The sequence below is a fragment of the Xenopus tropicalis genome, chromosome 4 (assembly GCF_000004195.4).
Source record: "Xenopus tropicalis strain Nigerian chromosome 4, UCB_Xtro_10.0, whole genome shotgun sequence".
Taxonomy (NCBI): Eukaryota; Metazoa; Chordata; class Amphibia; order Anura; family Pipidae; genus Xenopus; species Xenopus tropicalis.
This window is the reverse complement of record NC_030680.2, coordinates 80,872,597-80,899,969: the sequence shown is the minus strand read 5'-3', so window position 1 is coordinate 80,899,969 and position 27,373 is coordinate 80,872,597. Positions and strand designations below refer to the sequence as shown.

At 39.6% G+C, this 27,373-nt stretch overlaps 1 protein-coding gene across 1 annotated transcript in view; it reads left to right on the top strand.

Moving 5' to 3' along the window:
• Positions 1-27,373, top strand: part of st6galnac3 (ST6 (alpha-N-acetyl-neuraminyl-2,3-beta-galactosyl-1,3)-N-acetylgalactosaminide alpha-2,6-sialyltransferase 3) — a 156,412-nt gene that overhangs the window by 47,998 nt on the left and 81,041 nt on the right. The window contains exon 2 of the mRNA XM_002936087.5: positions 1,323-1,517. Coding sequence (XP_002936133.2) covers positions 1,323-1,517 — 195 coding nt within the window. The remainder of the gene's footprint in view (positions 1-1,322; positions 1,518-27,373) is intronic.

Here is a 27,373-nt window from a genome sequence, read left to right as displayed (position 1 = left end):
AGAACTGCTTTCAGGTAACCTATAATTTCTCCTACTCCCATGTAACTGGAGGAGTCACAAGCCACAGTGTGGCTAAGTGCTATAGTTATATCTACTGGGAGCTGCTATCTTACTACCTTTCCATTGTTCTGCTGATTGTCTGCTGGGAGGGGGGTAATATCACTCCAACTTGCAGCTCAGCAGTAAAGAGTGACTGAAGTTTACCAGAACATAGGTCACATGGCTGTGGCACACTGGAAAATGAAGAATATGGCTAGCCCCATGTGAAATTTCAAAATTAAATATAAAAAAAACTATAGGGTTGATTCACTAAAGTGCGATAACACTTATCGCATGCTTTTTTGCGTTAAAATTGACGTGAAAAAAACGTGTGATTCACTAAAGTATTATCTCATGCATTAAGTCGCATATCACATGCGTTAAATAGCGCGCAACCGAATGCGTTAATTTTACCGCATTGCGTTAATTCTCGCGCAGAAAAACGCATGATTCACAAACACCTAGACGTACTAAATATCGCATTAGTCAATGCGAAAATTAACACCTACTTGGGGCAGGCGGTAATTATAGAAAAGTACAGTTCATGAGCTTTTGGCAACACAATATGGAGTTGCAGTGTTATTTATTCAAGTATGTGTTGGCCCTAGAGTGATGCATCCTCCAGTTTGCAGGGAAATGGTCATTTTCAAAAAAAGTAGTTTTACGAACGTAATGGAGTGTATGGCTAATATGGCGTGTGCACGACAAGTAGCACGCTGTGTTAATTAGCGCGCGTTGCGTCAAATACCGCACAAAAATATTCTTCACGACTTAAATAACGCAAACAGCATTGTGTCTAACTTAATGTAAATATCCTTTTACTGAATAGTGCGTTAAGATGCAAAAAATAAGACGCGATAAAAATTTTTAACGCATGCTTTAGCGCTCGTTTTATCAACCCTTATTTGTGTTTTTGGAAAATGGATTTCAATGCGTGATTCTGCTGGAGAAGCTCTATTAACTGTTTTCCAATGACAGTATTGTTTTAATGTGCTTAGCATATTGATTGTGGGTAAATACAGAGGACCTCTTGTCTTTGTATGAATTTTGTGGTTAAAGCCTCATTGCATTTCCCACCAAATGGTTTAAAATTTAGTTGTGAGTCCAACTTTTCCTTTTTTGCTATAGACAGAAAGCTTGTTAGTGTGGCTCTTTATCTATTTCACAATTAGCACAATGTTACTTGTACCTGTAGTTTACTTCAGAAACATGCCTGTTTTGCAGCAATTTGAAAAGCTAATGGGGTTTTTGTTAATCTACATGTATTTTCTTTCTTCTTTTAGAGAGTGCCAATCGTTGCTGTCAGTTCTGTTACAATATTTTTTTTCCTGATTGTCCTTCGTCTCTTAAATGAAGCCAGCTTTCTCAAGCTTCTTTCTTGTTTTGGCCAAAAAACCTTCGGATGTGTTCCAATGTCTGACATACAGAGACGACCACTCACATATCATGATGGCTACATTAATGTAAAAACACATGAGGTAAGTCTCAGATTATTATACCATATGACTATACATTGATACCAAGTTACGATAAATGTATTTTAAGTTTGTTTGTAACTTATTGTACAGCGCTGCGGAATATGTTGGCGCTTTATAAATAAATGTTAATAATAATAATTTAATATGTGCTGGGAAACATAAATACCGTATTCTTATCTGGCTCATGCTGTAAGAAAAAAGAGTATGGAGCTGTGTGCCAAATGTAAACCAAGTTTAAGAGGCTGATTTACTAATCCACGAATCCGAATCCCGAATGGGAAAATATCGCATTGGAAACTAACATTTTGCGTTTTTTTCGTAAATTGTCGCGACTTTTTCGTAGCCATTACGACTTGCTCGTAAATTGTCGCGACTTTTTCGTAGCCATTACAACTTGCTCGTAAATTGTCTTTTCGTATTGAGCGCTCGTAAACGGCGGGCAAACCTTTGCGACTTTGCATGATTTTGGAAGCCTCCCATAGGGCTCAATGGCACTCTGCAGCTCCAACCTGGCCCAAGGAAAGTCACGATACTGAAGCTTTGAATTTACGAGCAAGTAGTAATGGCTACGAAAAAGTCGCGACAATTTACGAGCAAGTCGTAATGGCTACGAAAAAGTCGCGTCAATTTACGAAAAAATCGCAGAATACCGATCATTACGAAGAAAACGCATTCGGACGCTTTTCGAACGTTCATGGATTAGTAAATGTGCCCCTTAGTGTATGCAATTCACTTGCAGGTTCTATAATTTTGATTGGTTTGCTTTGATATTTAAAGGGTCATTTATCTGTTTCCTGGACACAAGTACATGAGCAATAAAGGGTACAGAATTGCAACAGTTAGTGCTCATTAACACAGCACTAGTGTTCAAGACATTGCTGTGATTTGCACCTCACAATGGATTTAAAATCTGTTGCAAGGTACAGAGCATGTTGCTGCAAGGGGCAACACAGTCCTGTTGGATTTATAAGGCCCAGGTGGGCACTGCAACCATGAGGACCCTGCACCATAGGTGTTGGAATACCCTAAAATGTTTACTGCCTTTTCAAACTGTTGGCAATTTCTCGTTTTTAAAATGTATACTGCCTTTTCAACCTGTTGGCAATTTCTCCTTTTTAAAGTGGCAGTAGCATATTAAGGGACATAATTCTGCTTTCCTCCCTTATTTTTTCTTATTTTTTGCCAATACTGGTTGTCATTATATAGGGACCACAGTGTGCCATGAAAAATGCTTGGGTACCACAGTGTGTCATGCAATGCTTAATGTCTAGACTGTAAGAAGAAATTCTGGGGGGGCAATTATGAACAGGCAGCGGAACCAATATTTATCCAGCCAACCCTGGAGACCCTTTGCCTGCTATCCATCATCAAATCACCACCTAGTCTAGGGGACTTAGTTTGTTCATCATTCAGGGTTGGGGAGGGGGCTGTATATTTCAGACATAGATTGTTACTGCACTTAAAACATAGGATGTAAGGTTCTTAAAGTTAAGGTCCCCATACACGGGCCGACTATAGCTGCCGATATCGGTCCCTTGGACCAATTTGGCAGCTAATCGGCCCGTGTATGGGGAGAGCAGAGCGGCCTGGCCGACCGATATCTGGCCTGAAATTGGCCAGATCTCGATCGGCCAGGTTAGAAAATCCGGTCGGATCGGGGACCGCATTGGCTCGTTGATGCGGTCCCCGATCCGACTGCCCCATTGCCGCCCACATAATCCGATCGTTTGGCCCCAGGGCCAAACGATCGGATTATTATTTTTTTTATCTAAATGCTCCCCGATATCGCCCACCCGTAGGTGGGGATATCGGGGGAAGATCCGCTCGCTTGGCGACATCGCCAAGCGAGCGGATCTGCTCGTGTATGGCCACCTTAACATGTTCATGCGCACAGACAACATGTACATTTTCCTACATGTACCTGTTGTAGACATGGCTCTTGAGGCAAAGTTCTCATGTTATGGCACAAATACCTCAGCCCCATTCATATTACTTACACAATGCTAGGTTATAAATTAGCACGTTAATCAGATAACTGGACAGAGTCTGTAGCACTACTGTTGTGGTGGTTATACACTGTAATAATCATAACATAACTAGTCTTTATCAATTTTGAAATTTCAGTTATTTGTTCATGCATAAAATGTACTTTGATGGCTTTTGCTTTAATGAATGCTTTTCAGCAGAGATATGAATTAATGCCAGAGAGAGAAGGCATCTCTTTTAATGTAATCATTTAGAAGGAAATTGTATTACAGTATACCTGACTACCCTCCACTTTGTGCCAGAGTTGAATTGCATCCTTTACTGGTGACAGCAGAAAAAAAATGTATTTCTTAAATATTTTTATGAGTGACTTTATATAACAGGTTAGACATTTTTACTCCTTTCCCTTTTGGATGTCCTTTATGCCCAGATTATTGTCCATGTTATAAAATGTTTATCTGCTCATAAACCTGCATCCCAAAAAATTAGGGGAAAATTGCATGTAAGTTTTTAATTTAGAGATAATTAGCTTTTAGAAAATGTAAAACAGCTTTATTTGTATTACATTATTAGGAAACAGTATTCGTTTAATGGAAATAGGCTCATATTCCTTTTGCATTTGGGCAGGAAACATAGAAGCATAATAAAAGAAACTTGTATAATGTAAAAATGTTATTCTGTGCACTATATATTAATATTATGTCCCTATTGCTTTGGTACTAGTAGGAGCTTCAGTTAATAAAAGCTGTAATGGGGAAAACTTCATAGCCTATGTGCATAATCATTTTACTAGGTGAAAATTGAAAACCTTTCTTCTAAAAATTCAATGATATTTCTGAACTATTTGCCTTATAATACTTACATGGTTTCAGATTTGCCTTAGTACAAGTACATGGTCATAACTAGGACTTATGTTCCTTGCTCTCGTCTCCAAATTTTTGATGGGTATGGCATTTATAGGGTTGTATACCTTTTATACTTATACACAAATCTGTATATACTTCCAACAGTACATAAACAAGGTTGTCTCAGGAATAGCAGTGTGCCCTCTAAAGCTTAAATCCTAAAACATTATTGGGGCTATTTATAACCACAGGTAAAATCGTGGTTGCTCATAAATAGATGCAGTTTATTAAAGGTACTTGCACCTAAAGATGTACTTCCCTGTAGTTGCCCAACTGTCCCACCTCCTGTTTCAAAGATAAATCTGTCCCTTGGTCATTTGTTTGAAAGCAAACTTTTATTTGGTTGCTATGGTTTACTAGTTTTTTTGCAAATTTTGCAGCTATTATTATATTACCCCATATAACTGCTAAAGCTGGAAATATTAGTATATGAAAATTAGATGAGTTTCAAAGATCCGGTACCAAAATGGAACCTTAGCCCCTTTAAATAACAGGATTGTGGAAAGAGGGTGTAGTCAATGGTTATTATTGTATTATGTACAGCGCAAGGCTTTATTGTTACATGCTCTGTCTTATCAGCATTCCCACTTAGAGAATTATGGTTATTGTGGCTTGCATGGGTTGCAAAAAAATTAATTCACTAACAAGTCTCATTAACAAAAAAAAGTGCAAATTGCTAAAAATGGCTGCTTTGTTGTCCACAAGTAATTGTCCCCATACACAGGTTTACAACATTAATATCTGCTTAGTACTTAGTACTTCCAAGAGTTCTTGTTCTGTTGCGCCTATACACACAACTAACTTACACTACGATTGATGCCATGTGTTCAGATTCAGATTAAGTAGGAAAAACTTGTGCTTCAACTTTAGTGACATTTACAGAGGCTAATTTATACCTTCAGCTTTAAATTGTGTACAAGTTGTGGTGCAGGCTATTTTGTGACTGCCCAATGTTAAATTCTGAAAATATTGAAATATTGACATTCAGACCTAGCTTTAGCTTTACACATAGATATCATTTACAGTCGTAGCCAGAAAAATGTTATAGTTCTGCCCCCCAGAAATTTGTTTGTGGACAACCTTGAAGAACGGAATCAGAAATGAATGTTATTGTTAAAAAATATTAGAAACAATTACTCAGTAGCTGCATTACCAACATTCTACTTGTAATTACTGTGAGAGATAACAAAGAGGGAAATGACTTGTCCTGGTCAGCTGTACCTGAACAAAATTCAAATGGGCTGTGTCCCTTAGATGTACTGTGAATGAGAATGAAAGCTGTGCTTCTGGTTTAGCCCATTAGATAGCATTATCTCTGCAGAATGCCAATTCATATCTCTGTGTGCTACATGTGGCTCTCACATATGGGATTTTAATAACCTTCTTGCTGTGCTATGAATCCATAATCAGGCCTGAAAAAGAAAAAGCTCCACGGGATTTTATTTTTTCATTATTACTCTTTTGAAAAACAAGATGGGCTGATATTTTGTGCAGATATTTTGATAGATTGGGCAGTCAGATTGCATTCTGGTGAGATGTGTGAAAATAAACTATTGTTTATTTTCATTTTAAGTGAGTGCGTTGTTAGAGAGCTAAAAAACATATAACCAACTTTTTCATACTGACCATCAGTACTCCCCAGGTACTTAACTCTAAGGGGCACATTTACTAATCCACGAACGTCCAAAAAGCGTCCGAATGCGCTTTTATCGTAATGATCGGTACTTTGCGACTTTTTCGCGAATTGTCGCGACTTTTTCAAGCTCTCAATACGAAAGTCGCGACAATTCACGAAAGTTATAATGGCAATGAAAAAGTCGCGACAATTCTTCAAAGGCATAATGGCAACGAAAAAGTCGCGACAATTCTTCAAAGGCATAATGGCAATGAAAAAGTCTCGACAATTCCCCAAAGGCATAATGGCAATGAAAAAGTCGTGACAATTCTTCAAAGGCATAATGAGCTTGAAAAAGTCGCGACAATTCCCCAAAGGCATAATGGCAATTAAAAAGTTGCAACAATTCACGAAATTTGTTATGGCTATGAAAAAGTCGCGACAATTCGCGCAAGTCGTACTGGTTACGAAAAAGTCGCGACAATTTACGTGAAAGTCGTAACGGCGACGAAAAAATCGCAAAAAATACGAAAAAGTCGCAAAATGTTCGTTTTCCAATCCGAATTTTTCTCATTCGGATTCGTGGATTAGTAAATCAGCCCCTAAATATAGCTGGAGAAGAATAAATGGAGAATAGCTTATGATGGAACAGAATTATCATATCTCAAAAGCTCAGGAAAGGAGTTGTATGAGTGAATATTTTATAGTCTACATAGGACATTCTATCTTTGCATATATGCATTTGGAGAAAGGGAAGAACATACCTTACAATTTAGCTGACACTTTTCTCATACATCAACATATAAGAGTTCCACAAGCGCAGTGGGCAACTTGAGCTTTTCCCCATTGTCAATTGTGCATTTAACCACTTACAGGTATAGGAACTGTTATCTGGAAACCCTTTATTAAAGGTACTTATGGCAAAATCCATCCTGAGGCTCCTATTGATGAAGGGGAACCCTGAGGCTATCGCCACCTCCAGTTCAGGCGGTAGCTCCACTATACCTCAGTGCCCTTCATGATAGGCGTAGCAAACTTGTGCCTAAAGAATTGGACTCAGACTTTACTCACATGCCAAACACCGGAACTGATACAAGGGAACACCAGAATGCCAGATAGACTATGAAAATATTCAGTGCAACTGCGCTCAACTTGTGATAAAGTGCATGTGCAGTTGGGTCCAATTTGATGAATCGAATGCAGTTGTGCCAAATGGCGGGCAAGTGTCCGATTATTGCACCTGAAATGACACATTCTGGAAAAAAAATTGATGCATTGTTGGGAAAAAAACATTGAAGACTATTGCGCTTCACATGGCAATTTGCTCACTATGGTAAGTGAATGCAACCTATAATTTTTGAGCTATTAGGGATGCTAATGCTGTAGTCTACAAAGAATATTTCTGCTAATGAAACAAGAAGGAAGCTCTGACTAAATATGGCCATACTTCATACTGATCACTTCAGGCCAATTCAGTAGTTTATCTGTCCATGTATGGGGCCCTTTGACAGGCCTTTATGACTAATATCTAGCTGAATATTGGTCAGATGTTGATTGGGCTGGTTTGATTCTCATCGATCCAGTCCTGTCCTGATGGCCTGCATCTCCTTTGTTGTGATTGGACATCACCAACCTTAGGTGGGCATATAGTGGAAAGGTGTACTCATTTGGCAACCTCACAGAGTGAGTGCATCTTCACATTTGTGGACAGCTTAATTTGTACTCAAAAATATATAGAAGAAAGAAGGAAAGGTGTATGCATGCAGTAATTTAGGCATGGAAAATAAACTCTGCTTATTATCAACCCCTTAATCTTCATATCTTTAGCTTCAGTAACTGTAAAGTATTAGGTTATTTTGGATTGTGTGTATAAGTTGCCTTCCTTAAAAAGAACATTTGCAAGAGATATTTGCATCCATAGGTCTGTAGTTTGACTCTCACATATAATACACTTAAGTACAAAGCTATTGAAAAAACACACAATGTCTGCACAAGAATTAAATATATCTCCTGTGGGACACTAAATGTGATGTAAGTGCATTGTTTTAAGATATCAGCAAAATCCTATAAGCGCAGACATTTGTCAGCAAAGCAGAAAATCTAAAATATTAAACACTTGTGGCAATCTCATTATTAAATTCAGATTTTTCCTAAGACTTTATTTTTTGTATTAGTTCATGAACATAGTTCAATAATCGCTTCACGTTTTATCTCTCTGGCCACCTCTTCCTTTCTGATTCAAGGTGGTGAAATAACACAGAGAGCATCCCACAGACCTTAAGCTAGGAGTCCATGCCCCCCCTCCCCCAAACACACACACACACTAATATTGTGTTTCCTGGCATTTGCAATACAGCTTATTGTGGGTATTGTGTCTCTGCCAGAGACACACGCTGCCTGGGACTGCACTGGGCTTGAAAATTATGCTCCTTCCCTTTACATCCCAATACAGTGACCTGCTAGTGCTGGGATGGAGGATCACCTATGTTTGAGGCTTCTGAATGAAGATCCTGCATAAGTAGTTAGCCCCTTCGGCTGGCAGTGATTCTTGTGAAAGTTGGCAGAGAAATGAATTCTGCTTAGGAGGATCTGGGTGGTTTTGTAAATAACAAGGTGTCTAATTCCAGGCAGTGTCATTCTGTGGCTACTAAAGCAAATAAAGTGCTGTCTTGCATAAAAAAGGGCATTGACTCGGGATGAGAACATAATTCTGCCTCTTTGTAGGTCTGAAAGGTCTATGTAAATACAGTCATAAGCACTCACAGAAATGCTGCACTGACTTCTCTGTCAAACGATTTGTTGTGTATGTAATTCCTGTGCCAGAGACACACAGCTCTCTGCTTTTTGCCCTCTCCTGCTCCCCCCTCCCTCAAGAATGCTAAGAACTCCATCCCCCCCCCCCCCACCTTAGCAATGTGGATCTGAGCCAATCAGCAGGAAGGTGACTCATAGTCTTACAAACTGAGCATGTACACTTAGGGGTATATTTATCATTCTGTGTAAAAAGTGGAGTAAAACATTACCAGTGATGTTGCTTATAGCAGCCAATCAGATGCTCTGCTTTGGTTTTCTAACTGTTGAAATCTAATTACTGATTGGCTGCTATGAGCAACATCACCAGTATTGCTTCACTCCACTTTTTACACAGCATGATAAATATACCCCTTGTTCTCGGTCTTGGTGCAGGAGTGAGGCATTATGGGAACTTTCTTTACACAGCTCAGCATTTTTTCTTCCTGTTTGGCTTCTGATTATCTGAACAGGTGAAATATGGGGAGACTTAAGGGCACTATTAAGACAACTGAAGGTATGCCTGCAGCTTGAGATTAACTCTTTATTAGCCTTTCCTTCTCCTTTAAGAAGGATATTAATGAGCTGGAGAGAGTGCAGAGACGTGCAACTAAACTGGTTAAGGGGATGGAAGATTTAAGCTATGAGGTGAGACTGTCAAGGTTGGGGTTGTTTTCTCTGGAAAAAAGGCGCCTGCGGGGGGACATGATTACTCTGTCCAAGTACATTAGAGGGGATTATAGGCAGTTGGGGGATGTTCTTTTTTTCCCATAAAAACGACCAACTCACCAGAGGCCACCCCTTTAGATTAGAGGAACAGAATTTTCATTTGAAGCAGCGTAGGTGGGTTTTCACAGTGAGGGCAGTGAGATTGTGGAATGCCCTTCCTAGTGATGTTGTAATGGCAGATTCTGTTAATGCCTTTAAGAGGGGCCTGAATGAGTTCTTGAACAAGCATAATATCCAAGGCTATTACTACTAAAATCTATACAGGATAACCCTTTTGAAATAAAAAATAACAAAAGTGGTATAAAGGTGATACCTTTATTGGCTAACTAAGATAACCATAGCAAGCTTTCAGAACATTTTAGTTCCTTTTTCAAGCTGATTACCACAAAAAAAAAAAAGCTTGCTATGGTTATCTTAGTTAGCCAATAAAGGTATCACCTTTATACCACTTTTGTTATTTTTTATTTCAAAAGGATTACCCTGTAAACATTTTTGACTGGCTAACACGGTACATCACCTTTTCCTGCATCTACTAAAATCTACAGTTAGTATTGATGTTGGTGTATATGGTTTATGTATGTGAGTGTATAGATAGGTCAGTATAGGTTTGTGTGTGCTAGGTTTATTTGGAAGGGTTGAACTTGATGGACTCTGGTCTTTTTTCAACCCTATGTGGCATCTAAACCAAATTTTTAAAGAGGTAAAACATGAGAAATATTTTTTCATTTAAATTATATTGCTTATAAGTTTCTGGTACTGTTGGTGCTAACTTCTCAGAGATATGACCAGGATTAGAGATAAAGCACAACAAGCGTTTAACAGGGGAACCATCTCCTTTGGAATCCACATTTATGCTAAATAAACACAATAAGATTCTTTTGACACCAGTATGAGTTTATGCAGAAGAAATTACCCAAAGGGACAAGGTACTCGTTTATTATTACAGCTAGGCAAATTATGCAACTATGCATCAAATTATAGGGTTTGTAAAGGCCCTAAATGTGAATATTGCATGTAAAGGCTGCTGACATCTTACCACAAACTGCTAATGTTTATTTAATATTTTCAAAATTTCTAAATATTAACTCAAAGGATGCACTTTGCAACATCTTAAGGGTTATTTATTTACCAGGCACAGTGTGCAAAAGGTAACTTTTGGATGCAAATTTCAGTGGCTTTTGCCAATGATGGAGTCCATCTACCCCCCAAAGTCCAGAATAATTGGAGCCACAGGGGAAGTTGCATCTGCTGCCATTGTATTATAGATGTCAAAACGACCACAATTGCGCATACTGTTTCCCACAAATCGGTTGCAAGTTGCAGCTAATATTTTTGGAGTGGGGATCACATATTTCTGGTGCAATGCATTAAAACATTGTTAGCATGTGATTCTTTTGCTGCAAGGCTCTGCCGTATCAATAGATACACTTTCACATGATTTATCACAAGGCCCAAAAGAGAGCTAGACACATTGCTACTTAGCAAAATATGTGAAAGTGCAATAACGTGTTTGGCCACAAGTAAATTTAATGAAAAGTGTCAGTATGAGCAATATTGAGGGAATTAGGAATCCTGTGGGGATACAACCTCGCCAGCCTTTACTTGCCGAGTTTTTTTCTGGGGAATTTCTGTGTTTTTTGTTTAAAAAATCCGAGCTATTCAAGGTTTCACAAAATATATATTTTTTCACGTCTGTATTTTTTTTTTACTGTGGTTTTCTCAAACAGGAAGAAATGCCAACAGAATTTCTTATAAATTTGTCCCTTTGTGGTATTATGACGCCAAATTCAATAATATTTGGTGCAACTGGCCAATATGCAACAAAGCTCCCCCACAGTTGTATTAATTTTGGCAAATCGACTGTTTGGGTCCACAGTGAAGTCAGAATTCTGGGGAAAGTAGTACATTGTTGGAAAAATACATGCCAGTTAAGCTCAAATTTGCACATGGCTTACTGCACTTTCGGACGTTAATGAGCCTTTATATCTATATTTTGGATGCATAGCTGGTTTATGGCTGTTTGACAATGTAAAGGGCTCTTTTTAAAAGATAATTTAAAATACTCAATTTTCCTAGCAAACTTAAATAAAGCTCTGTATTTAAAGACTCAATTTGTTTTCGAAAAAAAAGTATTAGTGTTACATTTTTATCATGTCAATTAAATATTTAAATTAATTATGCATAATGGTTTGTTTTCTTCACAGACCAACACTACAACTTAAAATGACAAAGTATGCTTTTCACAAAGGTTATGTCAAGGGTAACATTTTGCTTTAAGTCTATTAAACTTAAATTAACCTGTAAATCTGTAGTTGTATGAAGTTTCTAAACAGATGAATATTTAATACGCATTGAATTAGAAGCAAGTAAACATATTAATATGTAAAGGAATTTGCAGAGCTACTGTGGGAGACTTTTGAAGTTTTTCAGTACTCACATTGTAAGCTCTACTAAGCATGGCCCTCTTTATTTCATGGATCATGAATTGGTTAGTATCTGTATCTTTTTACTGGCCAACCCTAGCCAAGATATAGTGAGGGTAATAAATTGAAAAACTAGGCTGCTTAAGACAGGACTCAAGCATGTTAAAATGCTTTGATTTATAAATCAGTGTAAAAAAAAACACATAAGTGTATATATAAAGCCAACACCTGACAAGGTTTTCTCATAATTTATTACCAGCATACTTGTGTTCTTTATAAAAAAAAAAAGAATATAAGATAAAGTTTTAGCTTTGTTTTTATATTTTGTGGTGTTCCTTTGTACAGGCTTTGAGCAATTTTAGGTGTTATAAAATATTTCAATTAAACAAATACATTTTCTTGAGGCTTGTAACACATACCACTCCAATAAAATATATAATACTAAGCATAGGTACAGGTATTGGACCCCTTATCCGGAAACATGTTATCCAGAAAGTTCTGAATTACAGAAAGGCTCCCATAGACTTCATTTTAATCAAATAATTCACATTTTTAAAAATGATTCTCTTTTTCTGTGTAACAATAAAACAGGACCTTGTACTTGATCCCAACTAAGATATGATTAATCCTTATTGGAGCCAAAACAATCCTATTGGGTTTAATTACTGTTTAAAAATAATTTTATTAGCAGACTTAAGGAAGGAGATCCAAATTACGGAAAAAAACCCTTATCCGGAAGACCCCAGGTCCTGGGCATTCTGGATAATGGGTCCCATATCTTTACTATACCAACTAAGCATGCTATGAAACTTGTTATGTGCTTGGCACTCCCCTGTGTTACCTGCCATTGTAGACTCTAAAAGGGTACGGAGTCCTACAATTGTCTAAGAGGCCTAATAATTCACTTTTGAATTTGTGAATTTTAGAGGGGTTTTTTTTTTCGAATAAACTCGAAATGTTACCAAACTCACATTTTTTTTTAATTAAATTTGATTAAATTAAAAAATCAAATGCATAAAATTCGTATTCTACCCATAATTTTCAATGGGTCCATTAACTCTTAAATAAATTAAATAAGCTCATTTACTTAACTCCCATTTACTTTTACATGAACCTGCAAGCTTTTAGATGTTGAAGTTTTACATTTGAGATTTGCAGATTTTCTGCGCTTAAGAAATCTCAAGCATTTTAGTTTTGGAAACCGTAATTCGAATTTGGTAGTTTTTGCACAATTTTAAAAAAAAAAATTAAATTCTCATAAATCACCCCCTTTGAATACAGGCTAGTTAATTGGCTACTAATTAAATTGACCATAGTGTGTGTGTGAATGTGATAGGGACCTTAGATTGAAAGCTCCTTTGGGACAAGGACCGATGTCAATTAGGCATAAACTCTGTAAAGTGCTGCGGGAATTTGTCAGCACTGTATAAATACCAGGAAATAAAAATAAATGGTATTCTGATGGGAATGGGGCAATTGCCTTTGAGCATAATTGAAATGCTTTTAATTCTTAGTTCATATAGACTCCAACTCCCTCCTGTCTATCTTCTAAACAAGAAATATTTCATGCATTTTCTTCTACGAGTAAATATTGGTGCCTGTATTGCCAGCTGGTTGCCGGGTTGGTAGCCTATTGCCTGTATATGAGGCCATGATTAGTATCTACTGTATCTGTCATATACTGGTTAAAACCCACTCCTTTGCTAGTCGGACAAAGAAAACAGATCCACTAGTATATAGCCAACTAAGCTGAACGAATTGACAGCCAGTAGTACTTTGACTACACAAAACCCTAAAAAAATTAAAGTGGAGCAGAAAAAAAGATTAATTAAATAACACGCATTTACTTAATTACACCTATCGTATTCAGTTATATTAAAAAAAATATCCCTTGCTATAAAATATATGGATAGTATTATACAGAAAAGCATTGCAGTTTGTTGATACATATAATTAATAATTAGGAGATTTAAAGAAAAAAATGTACATTGTAAAAGTAGTGGGAATAGCATATTGGTTATAAACATCATTTGGATCTTATTTATTTTCTTTAAACTATTAACCTGTTTAAAGAGCACATTTTTAAAGATGTTTCATTAAATCTGATAATGTCTGTAACATGTACCAAAATAACTTTTCAGCATATTTTTCTCTGCAATGGGCTATTTATTTTTCATGAGCATATTTCTCAGTAATGGAGAAATACATATTTTATGAGCCTGTTGATTAGAGTCTGTTATGAGGTTTTCTCCCCAGAGCGACAAACTCAGATTTGAATTGTGGGGTCAGAACCAAAGGAAAAGGAACTGATTCTCTCATTGCCATTTATAATACTTGTCATATACATAGCTACCAATCTGTTTTAACCAATAGTTATATGCCCTGATCTTATCTTTTTTGCCTATAGTGTGACAATGCTAGGTTAAAAAAAATTCTTTGGTCAAGTAACTGGTTATATGCTGACATATGACAGACCTCCTTCGAGACACACACAGCAGCCACACAGACAAACTCATGGAAAGGTCACAAGTCATGCATTCATTTTTGCCCCTGTGTCTACCAATGGTGAGTTTCCCTGTTCTGCTAATGAAAAGACAAATAGATTAATATTGTACTCTTGTAAATGATTCTGATATACACAGTTCAGTTAGTACATACATGACCTGATACCACTGACACATATATCCTACATTTTTTTTGGTTTGATAACTGAAGGGGGTATAATAAAAGATATAGGGGAGAGATATACTAAAGGAGAGCAACTTGGGGCAGTGCACCATTGTTGTTTTACCGGCAGCACTCTATGGGGCCGATTCACGAAGGTCGATTATGCATATCGCATACTTTTTTGCGTTAAAAAGCATGCAATAAATAAGTACATATTCATCAACGTTATTTCGCATGCGTTATTACTCATATCACATGCGTTAAAAAGCGTTATTTTTATCGCATTGCAGTAATTATCGCATAGACATAATACTAACGCATGATTCACAAACACATATGAAACGTTAAACGCATAAAATGTGGCGATAATTACTGTGAAAGATAGAGTTTGCAGTCGGATTTTTTCAAGTATGTGATCTTCCTAGAGTGATACATGCTTGTGTTTTCAGGGAAATGGTAATTTTCAGAAAAGTAGTTTTCAGAAAGTAACTGCTACATGCGTAATAGCATGCGCTAACAGCAAGTGTGGTGAAAAATTTTGCACGTGGTGGAAATTATCGCATATGCGTTAAAATATTGCGTAAAAACGCTCATCGCCAGATAAATAACGCCAAGAACTTCTTAATTCAGACAAGTGTCCTTTCAGTGAATCCGTCGTTAACTCTAAAAAAATAAGAAGTGATAATATTTTTAACACATGCTATCAATAGCACTCGTTTTATAAACCTTTAGTGAATCAGCCAACTGATTGGTCTTGCAATTGGTCTTCATCTGAGACAACTTGCAAATGGTCTTCATCTGAGACAACTTGCAATTGGTCTTCATCTGAGAAAACTTACAATTGGTAGTCATCTGAGACAACTTGCAAATGGTCTTCATCTGAGACAACTTGCAGTTGGTCTTTATCTGAGAAAACTTACAATTGGTAGTCATCTGAGGCAACTTGCAATTGGTCTTCATCTGAGACAACTTGCAATTGGTATATCTCTGAGACAACTTGCAGTTGGTCGTCATCTGAGACAATTTGCAATTGGTATACCTCTGAGACAACTTGCAGTTGGTCTTCATCTAAGACAACTTGCAATTGTTCTTTAGCTGAGACAACCTGCAGTTGGTCTTCATATATTTAAGTTTTTTCTTTGCATTCCTACAGTTTTGTTTTGAACAGCAATCCAGTTGCTAGGGTCTTATTTACCCTAGCAACCAGGCAGTAGTTTGAATGACAACTTGCAGTTGGTCTTCATCTGAGACAACTTGCAATTGGTAGTCATCTGAGAAAACTTGCAATTGGTCTTCAACTGAGACAACTTGCAATTGGTCTTCATCTGAGACAACTTGCAAATGGTCTTCATCTGAGACAACTTGCAGTTGGTCTTTATCTGAGAAAACTTACAATTGGTAGTCATCTGAGGCAACTTGCAATTGGTCTTCATCTGAGGCAACTTGCAATTGGTCTTCATCTGAGACAACTTGCAATTGGTATATCACTGTGACAACTTGCAGTTGGTCGTCATCTGATACAATTTGCAATTGGTATATCTCTGAGACAACTTGCAGTTGGTCTTCATCTGAGACAACTTGCAATTGGTCTTTAGCTGAGACAACCTGCAGTTGGTCTTCATTTATTTAGGTTTTTTCTTTACATTCCTACAGTTTTGTTTTGAACAGCAATCCAGTTGCTAGGGTCTTATTTACCCTAGCAACCAGGCAGTAGTTTGAATGAGAGTCTGGGGGTTGGGCTATATTATGTTACACTGGCTCCTGGGCAGATTAAGGGACAACAAGTCCCACAATGAAAGCAAGCTGCAGGGCCTTTTTAAGGCCTTGGTGGGTCCTGGGCCAAAATCCAAAGAGTGGGGCCCTGTTATCCTGCTGCATGCAGCCTGGCAATATTTTTATTTTTAACTACACCAACTTTTTGGCCAGACCCGTTTCACCAAAACATAAACCCAGACGTGCCAGAATAATTACTACAGAAGATGGATACTTAGATGTGCCAGTATAATTAATACTGTAAATGTAAAATGTTCTCCCCAGCTGCGCCATTGTAATGACTGTGGAAATGGGCAATCAGCAAAAAATGGGCAATGAGACAATCTGCAGTCGGTCTTCATGTGAAACACCCAGACTGACCATTGTTACATGGGCAACCATGGCAGTCCCTATCCTCAGCCAGACACTACATGGCAGGGGGGCAGGGGGGGCAGGGGGGCTCCCTACCACCTTGGCTGCCCAAAGGCAGCCACTTGCCAGCATGTCTCAATGTAGACACCTTGAATTGCCCACCCTTTACGCCTTGGGGAGAATCAATAAAACGTTGCCATTTTCAGTGCACAGTGCGTGTCATCAATATTATCCCTGCCTCTTCCTCGGGTTCCTTAATCAAAGCAGAAACAAACATATTTTCCCCTTTGTAATGGACTCTTCCACCATAACTGGTATGCAAATGAGCTGCCAGTGCCTCCAACAGATGCTGGGTATATGCTTGCAGTAGGGCAGACAGTTCTACTGCTGCTGTGGGACAGGGAACTGTTATCAAATGGGGGGGCAACATCTCTCCTTGCTGCAGGTTTAACTATATTGATATTTATTGCTTTGTGTTAAATACCAGGGGTTTTATTCCATTTATTGCTTTGTTGGCACAGACTGTCTTTAGCTGTTTGGCAGATTGTACAGGCTATACTTGCAATTGGTCTTCATCTGAGACAACTTGCAATTGGTAGTCATCTGAGACAACTTGCAATTGGTCTTCATCTGAGACAACTTGCAATTGGTCTTCATCTGAGACAACTTGCAAATGGTCTTCATCTGAGACAACTTGCAGTTGGTCTTTATCTGAGAAAACTTACAATTGGTAGTCATCTGAGGCAACTTGCAATTGGTCTTCATCTGAGACAACTTGCAATTGGTATATCTCTGAGACAACTTGCAGTTGGTCTTCATCTGAGACAACTTGCAATTGGTCTTTAGCTGAGACAACCTGCAGTTGGTCTTCATTTATTTAGGTTTTTTCTACTACAGAAGATGGATACTTAGATGTGCCAGTATAATTAATACTGTAAATGTAAAATGTTCTCCCCAGCTGCGCCATTGTAATGACTGTGGAAATGGGCAATCAGCAAAAAATGGGCAATGAGACAATCTGCAGTCGGTCTTCATGTGAAACACCCAGACTGACCATGGTTACATGGGCAACCATGGCAGTCCCTATCCTCAGCCAGACACTACATGGCAGGGGGCTCCCTACCACCTTGGCTGCCCAAAGGCAGCCACTTGCCAGCATGTCTCAATGTAGACACCTTGAATTGCCCACCCTTTACGCCTTGGGGAGAATCAATAAAACGTTGCCATTTTCAGTGCACAGTGCGTGTCATCAATATTATCCCTGCCTCTTCCTCGGGTTCCTTAATCAAAGCAGAAACAAACATATTTTCCCCTTTGTAATGGACTCTTCCACCATAACTGGTATGCAAATGAGCTGCCAGTGCCTCCAACAGATGCTGGGTATATGCTTGCCAGTAGGGCAGACAGTTCTACTGCTGCTGTGGGACAGGGAACTGTTATCAAATGGGGGGGCAACATCTCTCCTTGCTGCAGGTTTAACTATATTGATATTTATTGCTTTGTGTTAAATATCAGGGGTTTTATTCCATTTATTGCTTTGTTGGCACAGACTGTCTTTAGCTGTTTGGCAGATTGTACAGGCTATACTTGCAATTGGTCTTCATCTGAGACAACTTGCAATTGGTAGTCATCTGAGACAACTTGCAATTGGTCTTCAACTGAGACAACTTGCAATTGGTCTTCATCTGAGACAACTTGCAAATGGTCTTCATCTGAGACAACTTGCAGTTGGTCTTTATCTGAGAAAACTTACAATTGGTAGTCATCTGAGGCAACTTGCAATTGGTCTTCATCTGAGACAACTTGCAATTGGTATATCTCTGAGACAACTTGCAGTTGGTCTTCATCTGAGACAACTTGCAATTGGTCTTTAGCTGAGACAACCTGCAGTTGGTCTTCATTTATTTAGGTTTTTTCTTTGCATTTCTACAGTTTTGTTTTGAACAGCAATCCAGTTGCTAGGGTCTTATTTACCCTAGCAACCAGGCAGTAGTTTGAATGAGAGTCTGGGGGTTGGGCTATATTATGTTACACTGGCTCCTGGGCAGATTAAGGGACAACAAGTCCCACAATGAAAGCAAGCTGCAGGGCCTTTTTAAGGCCTTGGTGGGTCCTGGGCCAAAATCCAAAGAGTGGGGCCCTGTTATCCTGCTGCATGCAGCCTGGCAATATTTTTATTTTTAACTACACCAACTTTTTGGCCAGACCCGTTTCACCAAAAAACCCAGACGTGCCAGAATAATTACTACAGAAGATGGATACTTAGATGTGCCAGTATAATTAATACTGTAAATGTAAAATGTTCTCCCCAGCTGCGCCATTGTAATGACTGTGGAAATGGGCAATCAGCAAAAAATGGGCAATGAGACAATCTGCAGTCGGTCTTCATGTGAAACACCCAGACTGACCATTGTTACATGGGCAACCATGGCAGTCCCTATCCTCAGCCAGACACTACATGGCAGGGGGCAGGGGGGCTCCCTACCACCTTGGCTGCCCAAAGGCAGCCACTTGTCAGCATGTCTCAATGTAGACACCTTGAATTGCCCACCCTTTACGCCTTGGGGAGAATCAATAAAACGTTGCCATTTTCAGTGCACAGTGCGTGTCATCAATATTATCCCTGCCTCTTCCTCGGGTTCCTTAATCAAAGCAGAAACAAACATATTTTCCCCTTTGTAATGGACTCTTCCACCATAACTGGTATGCAAATGAGCTGCCAGTGCCTTCAACAGATGCTGGGTATATGCTTGCCAGTAGGGCAGACAGTTCTACTGCTGCTGTGGGACAGGGAACTGTTATCAAATGGGGGGGCAACATCTCTCCTTGCTGCAGGTTTAACTATATTGATATTTATTGCTTTGTGTTAAATACCAGGGGTTTTATTCCATTTATTGCTTTGTTGGCACAGACTGTCTTTAGCTGTTTGGCAGATTGTACAGGCTATACTTGCAATTGGTCTTCATCTGAGACAACTTGCAATTGGTAGTCATCTGAGACAACTTGCAATTGGTCTTCAACTGAGACAACTTGCAATTGGTCTTCATCTGAGACAACTTGCAAATGGTCTTCATCTGAGACAACTTGCAGTTGGTCTTTATCTGAGAAAACTTACAATTGGTAGTCATCTGAGGCAACTTGCAATTGGTCTTCATCTGAGACAACTTGCAATTGGTATATCTCTGAGACAACTTGCAGTTGGTCGTCATCTGAGACAATTTGCAATTGGTATATCTTTGAGACAACTTGCAGTTGGTCGTCATCTGAGAAAACTTACAATTGGTAGTCATCTGAGGCAACTTGCAATTGGTCGTCATCTGAGACAACTTGCAATTGGTATATCTCTGAGACAACTTGCAGTTGGTCGTCATCTGAGACAACTTGCAATTGGTCTTTAGCTGAGACAACCTGCAGTTGGTCTTCATTTATTTAGGTTTTTTCTTTGCATTCCTACAGTTTTGTTTTGAACAGCAATCCAGTTGCTAGGGTCTTATTTACCCTAGCAACCAGGCAGTAGTTTGAATGAGAGTCTGGGGGTTGGGCTATATTATGTTACACTGGCTCCTGGGCAGATTAAGGGACAACAAGTCCCACAATGAAAGCAATCTGCAGGGCCTTTTTAAGGCCTTGGTGGGTCCTGGGCCAAAATCCAAAGAGTGGGGCCCTGTCATCCTGCTGCATGCAGCCTGGCAATATTTTTATTTTTAACTACACCAAATTTTTGCCCAGACCCGTTTCACCAAAACATAAACCCAGACGTGCCAGAATAATTACTACAGAAGATGGATACTTGGATGTGCCAGTATATGTAAAATGTTCTCCCCAGCTGCGCCATTGTAATGACTGTGGAAATGGGCAATCAGCAGAAAATGGGCAATGAGACAATCTGCAGTCGGTCTTCATGTGAAACACCCAGACTGACCATTGTTACATGGGCAACCATGGCAGTCCCTATCCTCAGCCAGACACTACATGGCAGGGGGGCTCCCTACCACCTTGGCTGCCCAAAGGCTGCCGCATGTCTCAATGTAGACACCTTGAATTGCCCACCCTTTACGCCTTGGGGAGAATCAATAAAACGTTGCCATTTTCAGTGCACAGTGCATGTCATCAATATTATCCCTGCCTCTTCCTCGGGTTCCTTAATCAAAGCAGAAACAAACATATTTTCCCCTTTGTAATGGACTCTTCCACCATAACTGGTATGCAAATGAGCTGCCAGTGCCTTCAACAGATGCTGGGTATATGCTTGCCAGTAGGGCAGACAGTTCTACTGCTGCTGTGGGACAGGGAACTGTTATCAAATGGGGGGCAACATCTCTCCTTGCTGCAGGTTTAACTATATTGATATTTATTGCTTTGTGTTAAATACCAGGGGTTTTATCCTTTTTAGCGCCATAGGACGTAGATTCTACGTCCTAGGTACCAAGGGACCAAAGTGCCATAGAACGTAGAATCTACCTACAGCACTAACGGGTTTACAAGCGCTGCGCTCGCTTTTAAAGCAGCGCAGCGCTTGTAAAGCCTGCACAACCCCCTAGGCAACGAGCAAGTAAGGTCATACTTACCGATCCGGTCCCCCAGCGCCGCCGATCCGGGTCCTCAGCCAATGACAGCAGTGGACACGCATTGATGACGTGTCCACTGCTGTCCCTTTAATTGTCGCCGCCCCCGCCGTCGCCTCTTCACTCCTGCTGCCACGTGAGACTGCTGGAGCCCCCCTGCTGCCTTCCTGCTTGATTGGTCGCCCTGATCGCCTGCCTGCATTGTGTAAGCTTAACTACAACTCTCTAACCACTGTTTATTTTGCTTATTTCTATCTCAACTGTCTAAAATTTTTTTTTTTTTTCCATTTCTTCTTCTATCTTTGTCATTATTACACTTTTACACACATACACACTTATTTACAACTTTCCCAAGCACACACAGACACTTACACACACACTTACACTTACACTTTTTTTTTTTTTTCTTTCTTTCTTTTCTTTTCTTTCTTTCTTTGCTTTCTCTGGCAGTCTTTTTTTTTTACTAAAACTTTATTTCTGATCTTGCTCTATAATTATCTGATTTATTTGGTTGCATTTTAGTGTTTTTTTTGCATTTTCATAATTGATTTCTGTTTTTGAATTATTCTATTGCACTGTAACTTTTGTATTGCTATTGGGTGCTGAATTTGCAGTGACATTGGTGGATCCAGGGCTCTGACCACCGATTTCATTGCAATAATTGTTCTTCTGTTGGTTTGAGTGGTTTTTATTTGAATTTACTGATTTTATGGTGTTTTATCTTTGCATTGTTCTTTATTGTGTATTTAGTGCCCCAAAAAGGTTGCTTTTGCAGTGACATTGGTGGATCCAGGGCTCTGACCACCGATTTCATTGCAATTATTGTTCTTTGATTGCTTTTAGTGGTTTTATTCCATTTTAACTTCATTTGATTTCAGTTGTTCTAGAAAGGTCCAGAGGTGCTAAGATTGTTCTGGTAGTTTCTATTGCCAAGGGTTAGGCTGATGCCACACATGGCGTAGGGCTGATTTTTTCAGCAAGTGGAAAAACGCTTGCCGAAAATTCAGCCCTACGCCTGCTACTTGTGCCTGCACCCGAATGAATGGAATACGCTCGGGTGCAGGCACATGTAGCCGATATACGCATGAAAACGCGAGACTTTGCATTCTCACGCGTTTTCATGCATATATCTGCTACATGTGCCTGCACCCGAGCGTATTCCATTCATTCGGGTGCAGGCAAAAAAAAAGGGGTGCATAGAGTGCAGCCCCAATATTATGCATTTTCAGGTTTGGCGGCCATGTACTTATGTGCACCCATACATATGGGGTATCGTTTTATTCAGGGGAACTTGCAGATTTATGGTTAGTAAGTTTTTGGTAGTTGCCATGGAGATTTTGGGGAGAAATCTAGGTTTGTATCTGGTTTTTCCTTGATTTCTGACCAAAGCGCTGACTTCTGCAAGGGACTGCGGCCACAATTTTCCATGTAGAAAGAGAAGAGTGGTGTCTTTGAATAGCTGAAGCTGTGCACTTTTCATAAATATATAGTTTGCGGGGGTTATTTCACAGGTAGGGGGGTGTTTAGACTAAATAACTGCAGGTAGAGCACATAGAGCACAGACCCCCCTTATGCATTGCCCCTGTTTGGGGGCATTTGGTGGCCACATTTTTATGTGCACCCATACATATGGGGTATCGTTTTATTCAGGGGAACTTGCAAATTGAGGTTTAGTAAGTTTTTGGTAGTTGCCATGGAGATTTTGGGGAGAAATCTAGGTTTGTATCTGGTTTTTCCTTGATTTCTGACCAAAATCTAGGTTTGTATCTGGTTTTTCCTTGATTTCTGACCAAAGCGCTGACTTCTGCAAGGGACTGCGGCCACAATTTTCCTTGTAGAAAGAGAAGAGTGGTGTCTCTGAATAGCTGAAGGTGTGCACTTTTCGTAAATATATAGATTGTGGGGGTTATTTCACAGGTAGGGGAGGTTAACACTGAAAAACTGCAGGTAGTGCACATAGAGCGCAGCCCCCAAAATTTCAACTGAAATTGCCCTTATGCATTGCCCCTGTTTTGGGGCATTTGGTGGCCACGTCTTTATGTGCACCCATACATATGGGGTATCGTTTTATTCAGGGGAACTTGCAGATTTATGGTTAGTAAGTTTTTGGTAGTTGCCATGGAGATTTTGGGGAGAAATCTAGGTTTGTATCTGGTTTTTCCTTGATTTCTGACCAAAGCGCTGACTTCTGCAAGGGACTGTGGCCACAATTTTCGATGTAGAAAGAGAAGAGTGGTGTCTCTGAATAGCTGAAGGTGTGCACTTTTCAGAAATATATAGTTTGCGGGGGTTATTTCACAGGTATGGGGGTGTTTAGACAAAATAACTGCAGGTAGAGCACATAGAGCACAGCCCCCCCTTATGCATTGCCCCTGTTAGGGGGCATTTGGTGGCCACGTCTTTATGTGCACCCATACATATGGGGTATCGTTTTATTCAGGGGAACTTGCAAATTGAGGTTTAGTAAGTTTTTGGTAGTTGCCATGGAGATTTTGGGGAGAAATCTAGGTTTTTTATCTGGTTTTTCCTTGATTTCTGACCAAAATCTAGGTTTGTATCTGGTTTTTCCTTGATTTCTGACCAAAGCGCTGACTTCTGCAAGGGACTGCGGCCACAATTTTCCATGTAGAAAGAGAAGAGTGGTGTCTCTGAATAGCTGAAGGTGTGCACTTTTCGTAAATATATAGATTGTGGGGGTTATTTCACAGGTAGGGGGGGTTAACACTGAAAAACTGCAGGTAGTGCACATAGAGCGCAGCCCCCAAAATTTCAACTGAAATTGCCCTTATGCATTGCCCCTGTTTTGGGGCATTGGGTGGCCACGTCTTTATGTGCACCCATACATATGGGGTATCGTTTTATTCAGGGGAACTTGCAGATTAATGGTTAGTAAGTTTTTGGTAGTTGCCATGGAGATTTTGGGGAGAAATCTAGGTTTGTATCTGGTTTTTCCTTGATTTCTGACCAAAGCGCTGACTTCTGCAAGGGACTGTGGCCACAATTTTCCATGTAGAAAGAGAAGAGTGGTGTCTCTGAATAGCTGAAGGTGTGCACTTTTTGGAAATATATAGTTTGTGGGGGTTATTTCACAGTTATGGGGGTGTTTAGACTAAATAACTGCAGGTAGAGCACATAGAGCACAGCCCCCCCCTTATGCATTGCCCCTGTTTGGGGGCATTTGGTGGACACGTCTTTATGTGCACCCATACATATGGGGTATCGTTTTATTCAGGGGAACTTGCAAATTGAGGTTTAGTAAGTTTTTGGTAGTTGCCATGGAAATTTTGGGGAGAAATCTAGGTTTTTTATCTGGTTTTTCCTTGATTTCTGACCAAAATCTAGGTTTGTATCTGGTTTTTCCTTAATTTCTGACCAAAGCGCTGACTTCTGCAAGGGACTGCGGCCACAATTTTCCATGTAGAAAGAGAAGAGTGGTGTCTCTGAATAGCTGAAGTTGTCTATTTTTAATCAATATACAGTTTATATGGTTTTTTTCACAGGTAAGGGGCAATTTTGTCTGAAAAGCTTTGAGATGTGCACATAAATTGCAGCCCCATTATTATGCATTGCCCCTGTTTTGGGGCATTTGGTGGCCATGTCTTTATGTGTACCCATACATATGGGGTATCGTTTTATTCAGGGGAACTTGCAGATTGATGTTTAGTAAGTTTTTGGTAGTTGCCATGGAGATTTTGGGGAAAAATCTAGGTTTGTATCTGGTTTTTCCTTGATTTCTGACCAATGCGCTGACTTCTGCAAGGGACTGCGGCCACAATTTTCCATGTAGAAAGAGGAGAGTGGTGTCTCTGAATAGCTGAAGGTGTGCACTTTTCAGAAATATATAGTTTGTGGGGGTTATTTTACAGGTGGGGGGGTTAACACTGAAAAACTGCAGGAAGTGCACATAGAGCGCAGCCCCCAAAATTTCAACTGAAATTGCCCTTATGCATTGCCCCTGTTTTGGGGCATTTGGTGGCCACGTCTTTATGTGTACCCATACATATGGGGTATCGTTTTATTCAGGGGAACTTGCAGATTGATGTTTAGTAAGTTTTTGGTAGTTGCCATGGAGATTTTGGGGAGAAATCTAGGTTTGTATCTGGTTTTTCCTTGATTTCTGACCGATGCGCTTACTTCTGCAAGGGACTGCGGCCACAATTTTCCATGTAGAAAGAGGAGAGTGGTGTCTCTGAATAGCTGAAGGTGTGCACTTTTCAGAAATATATAGTTTGTGGGGGTTATTTTACAGGTAGGGGGGGTTAACACTGAAGAACTGCAGGAAGTGCACATAGAGCGCAGCCCCCAAAATTTCAACTGAAATTGCCCTTATGCATTGCCCCTGTTTTGGGGCATTTGGTGGCCACGTCTTTATGTGTACCCATACATATGGGGTATCGTTTTATTCAGGGGAACTTGCAGATTGATGTTTAGTAAGTTTTTGGTAGTTGCCATGGAGATTTTGGGGAGAAATCTAGGTTTGTATCTGGTTTTTCCTTGATTTCTGACCAATGCGCTGACTTCTGCAAGGGACTGCGGCCACAATTTTCCATGTAGAAAGAGGAGAGTGGTGTCTCTGAATAGCTGAAGGTGTACACTTTTCAGAAATATATAGTTTGTGGGGGTTATTTTACAGGTAGGGGGGTTAACACTGAAAACCTGCAGGAAGTGCACATAGAGCGCAGCCCCCAAAATTTCAACTGAAATTGCCCTTATGCATTGCCCCTGTTTTGGGGCATTTGGTTGCCACGTCTTTATGTGTACCCATACATATGGGGTATCGTTTTATTCAGGGGAACTTGCAGATTGATGTTTAGTAAGTTTTTGGTAGTTGCCATGGAGATTTTGGGGAGAAATCTAGGTTTGTATCTGGTTTTTCCTTGATTTCTGACCAATGCGCTGACTTCTGCAAGGGACTGCGGCCACAATTTTCCATGTAGAAAGAGGAGAGTGGTGTCTCTAAATAGCTGAAGGTTTGCACTTTTCAGAAATATATAGTTTGTGGGGGTTATTTTACAGGTAGGGGGGGTTAACACTGAAAACCTGCAAGAAGTGCACATAGAGCGCAGCCCCCAAAATATCAACTGAAATTGCCCTTATGCATTGCCCCTGTTTTGGGGCATTTGGTGGTCACGTCTTTATGTGTACCCATACATATGGGGTATTGTTTTATTCAGGGGAACTTGCAGATTGATGTTTAGTAAGTTTTTGGTAGTTGCCATGGAGATTTTGGGGAGAAATCTAGGTTTTTTATCTGTTTTTTCCTCGATTTCTGACCAAAGCGCTGACTTCTGCAAGGGACTGCGGCCACAATTTTCTATGTAGAAAGAGAAGAGTGGTGTCTCTGAATAGCTGAAGGTGTGCACTTTTCAGAAATATATAGTTTGTGGGGGTTATTTCACAAGTAGGGGGGGTTAACACTGAAAAACTGCAGGTATTGCTCATAGAGCACAGCACCCACATTTTTAGCTGTAATTGCCCTTGTGCATTGCCCCTGCTTTGGAGTGTTTGGTGCCCATGTCTTTATGTGCACCCATACATATGGGGCATCATTTTATTCAGTAGAAATTTGTCTTTCAAATTTGCCTTTGTTAGAAAATTTTTATGAGATTTTTTTTTGTCAAATCCACATTTGATCATGCGTCCAAGTTTACGTTTTAGAAAAAAAAAAAAATGTCAAAAAAACTTCCAAATTTCACAATGCACTGACAAAAGGTATTTGGCTTTTGAGTGAAAACTACATTGCACCTAGAAACCTGAAGGTCTGTAGTTTCTAAAGATACCAAACATGAGGGGATATTTTAGATTTACATATAAGTTATGCTGCATCAACTGTTACAAGCGCTTTTCCGCTTTGTTCTGGTGTGATATTGTACAAAGTATTTCTTTAGTTTGGGGGTTACTTCTGGACAGGAACTGTGGGGTACCACCACATATTTGGTATCGTTGGACTTGGGAGTATCAGGGCTTTTACAAACAACAAAAAAAAGTGTGTAAAATTAACTTTTCTATGGAAAAAAAACTCAAAATATACAGAAATTTTTCATAATTTTTT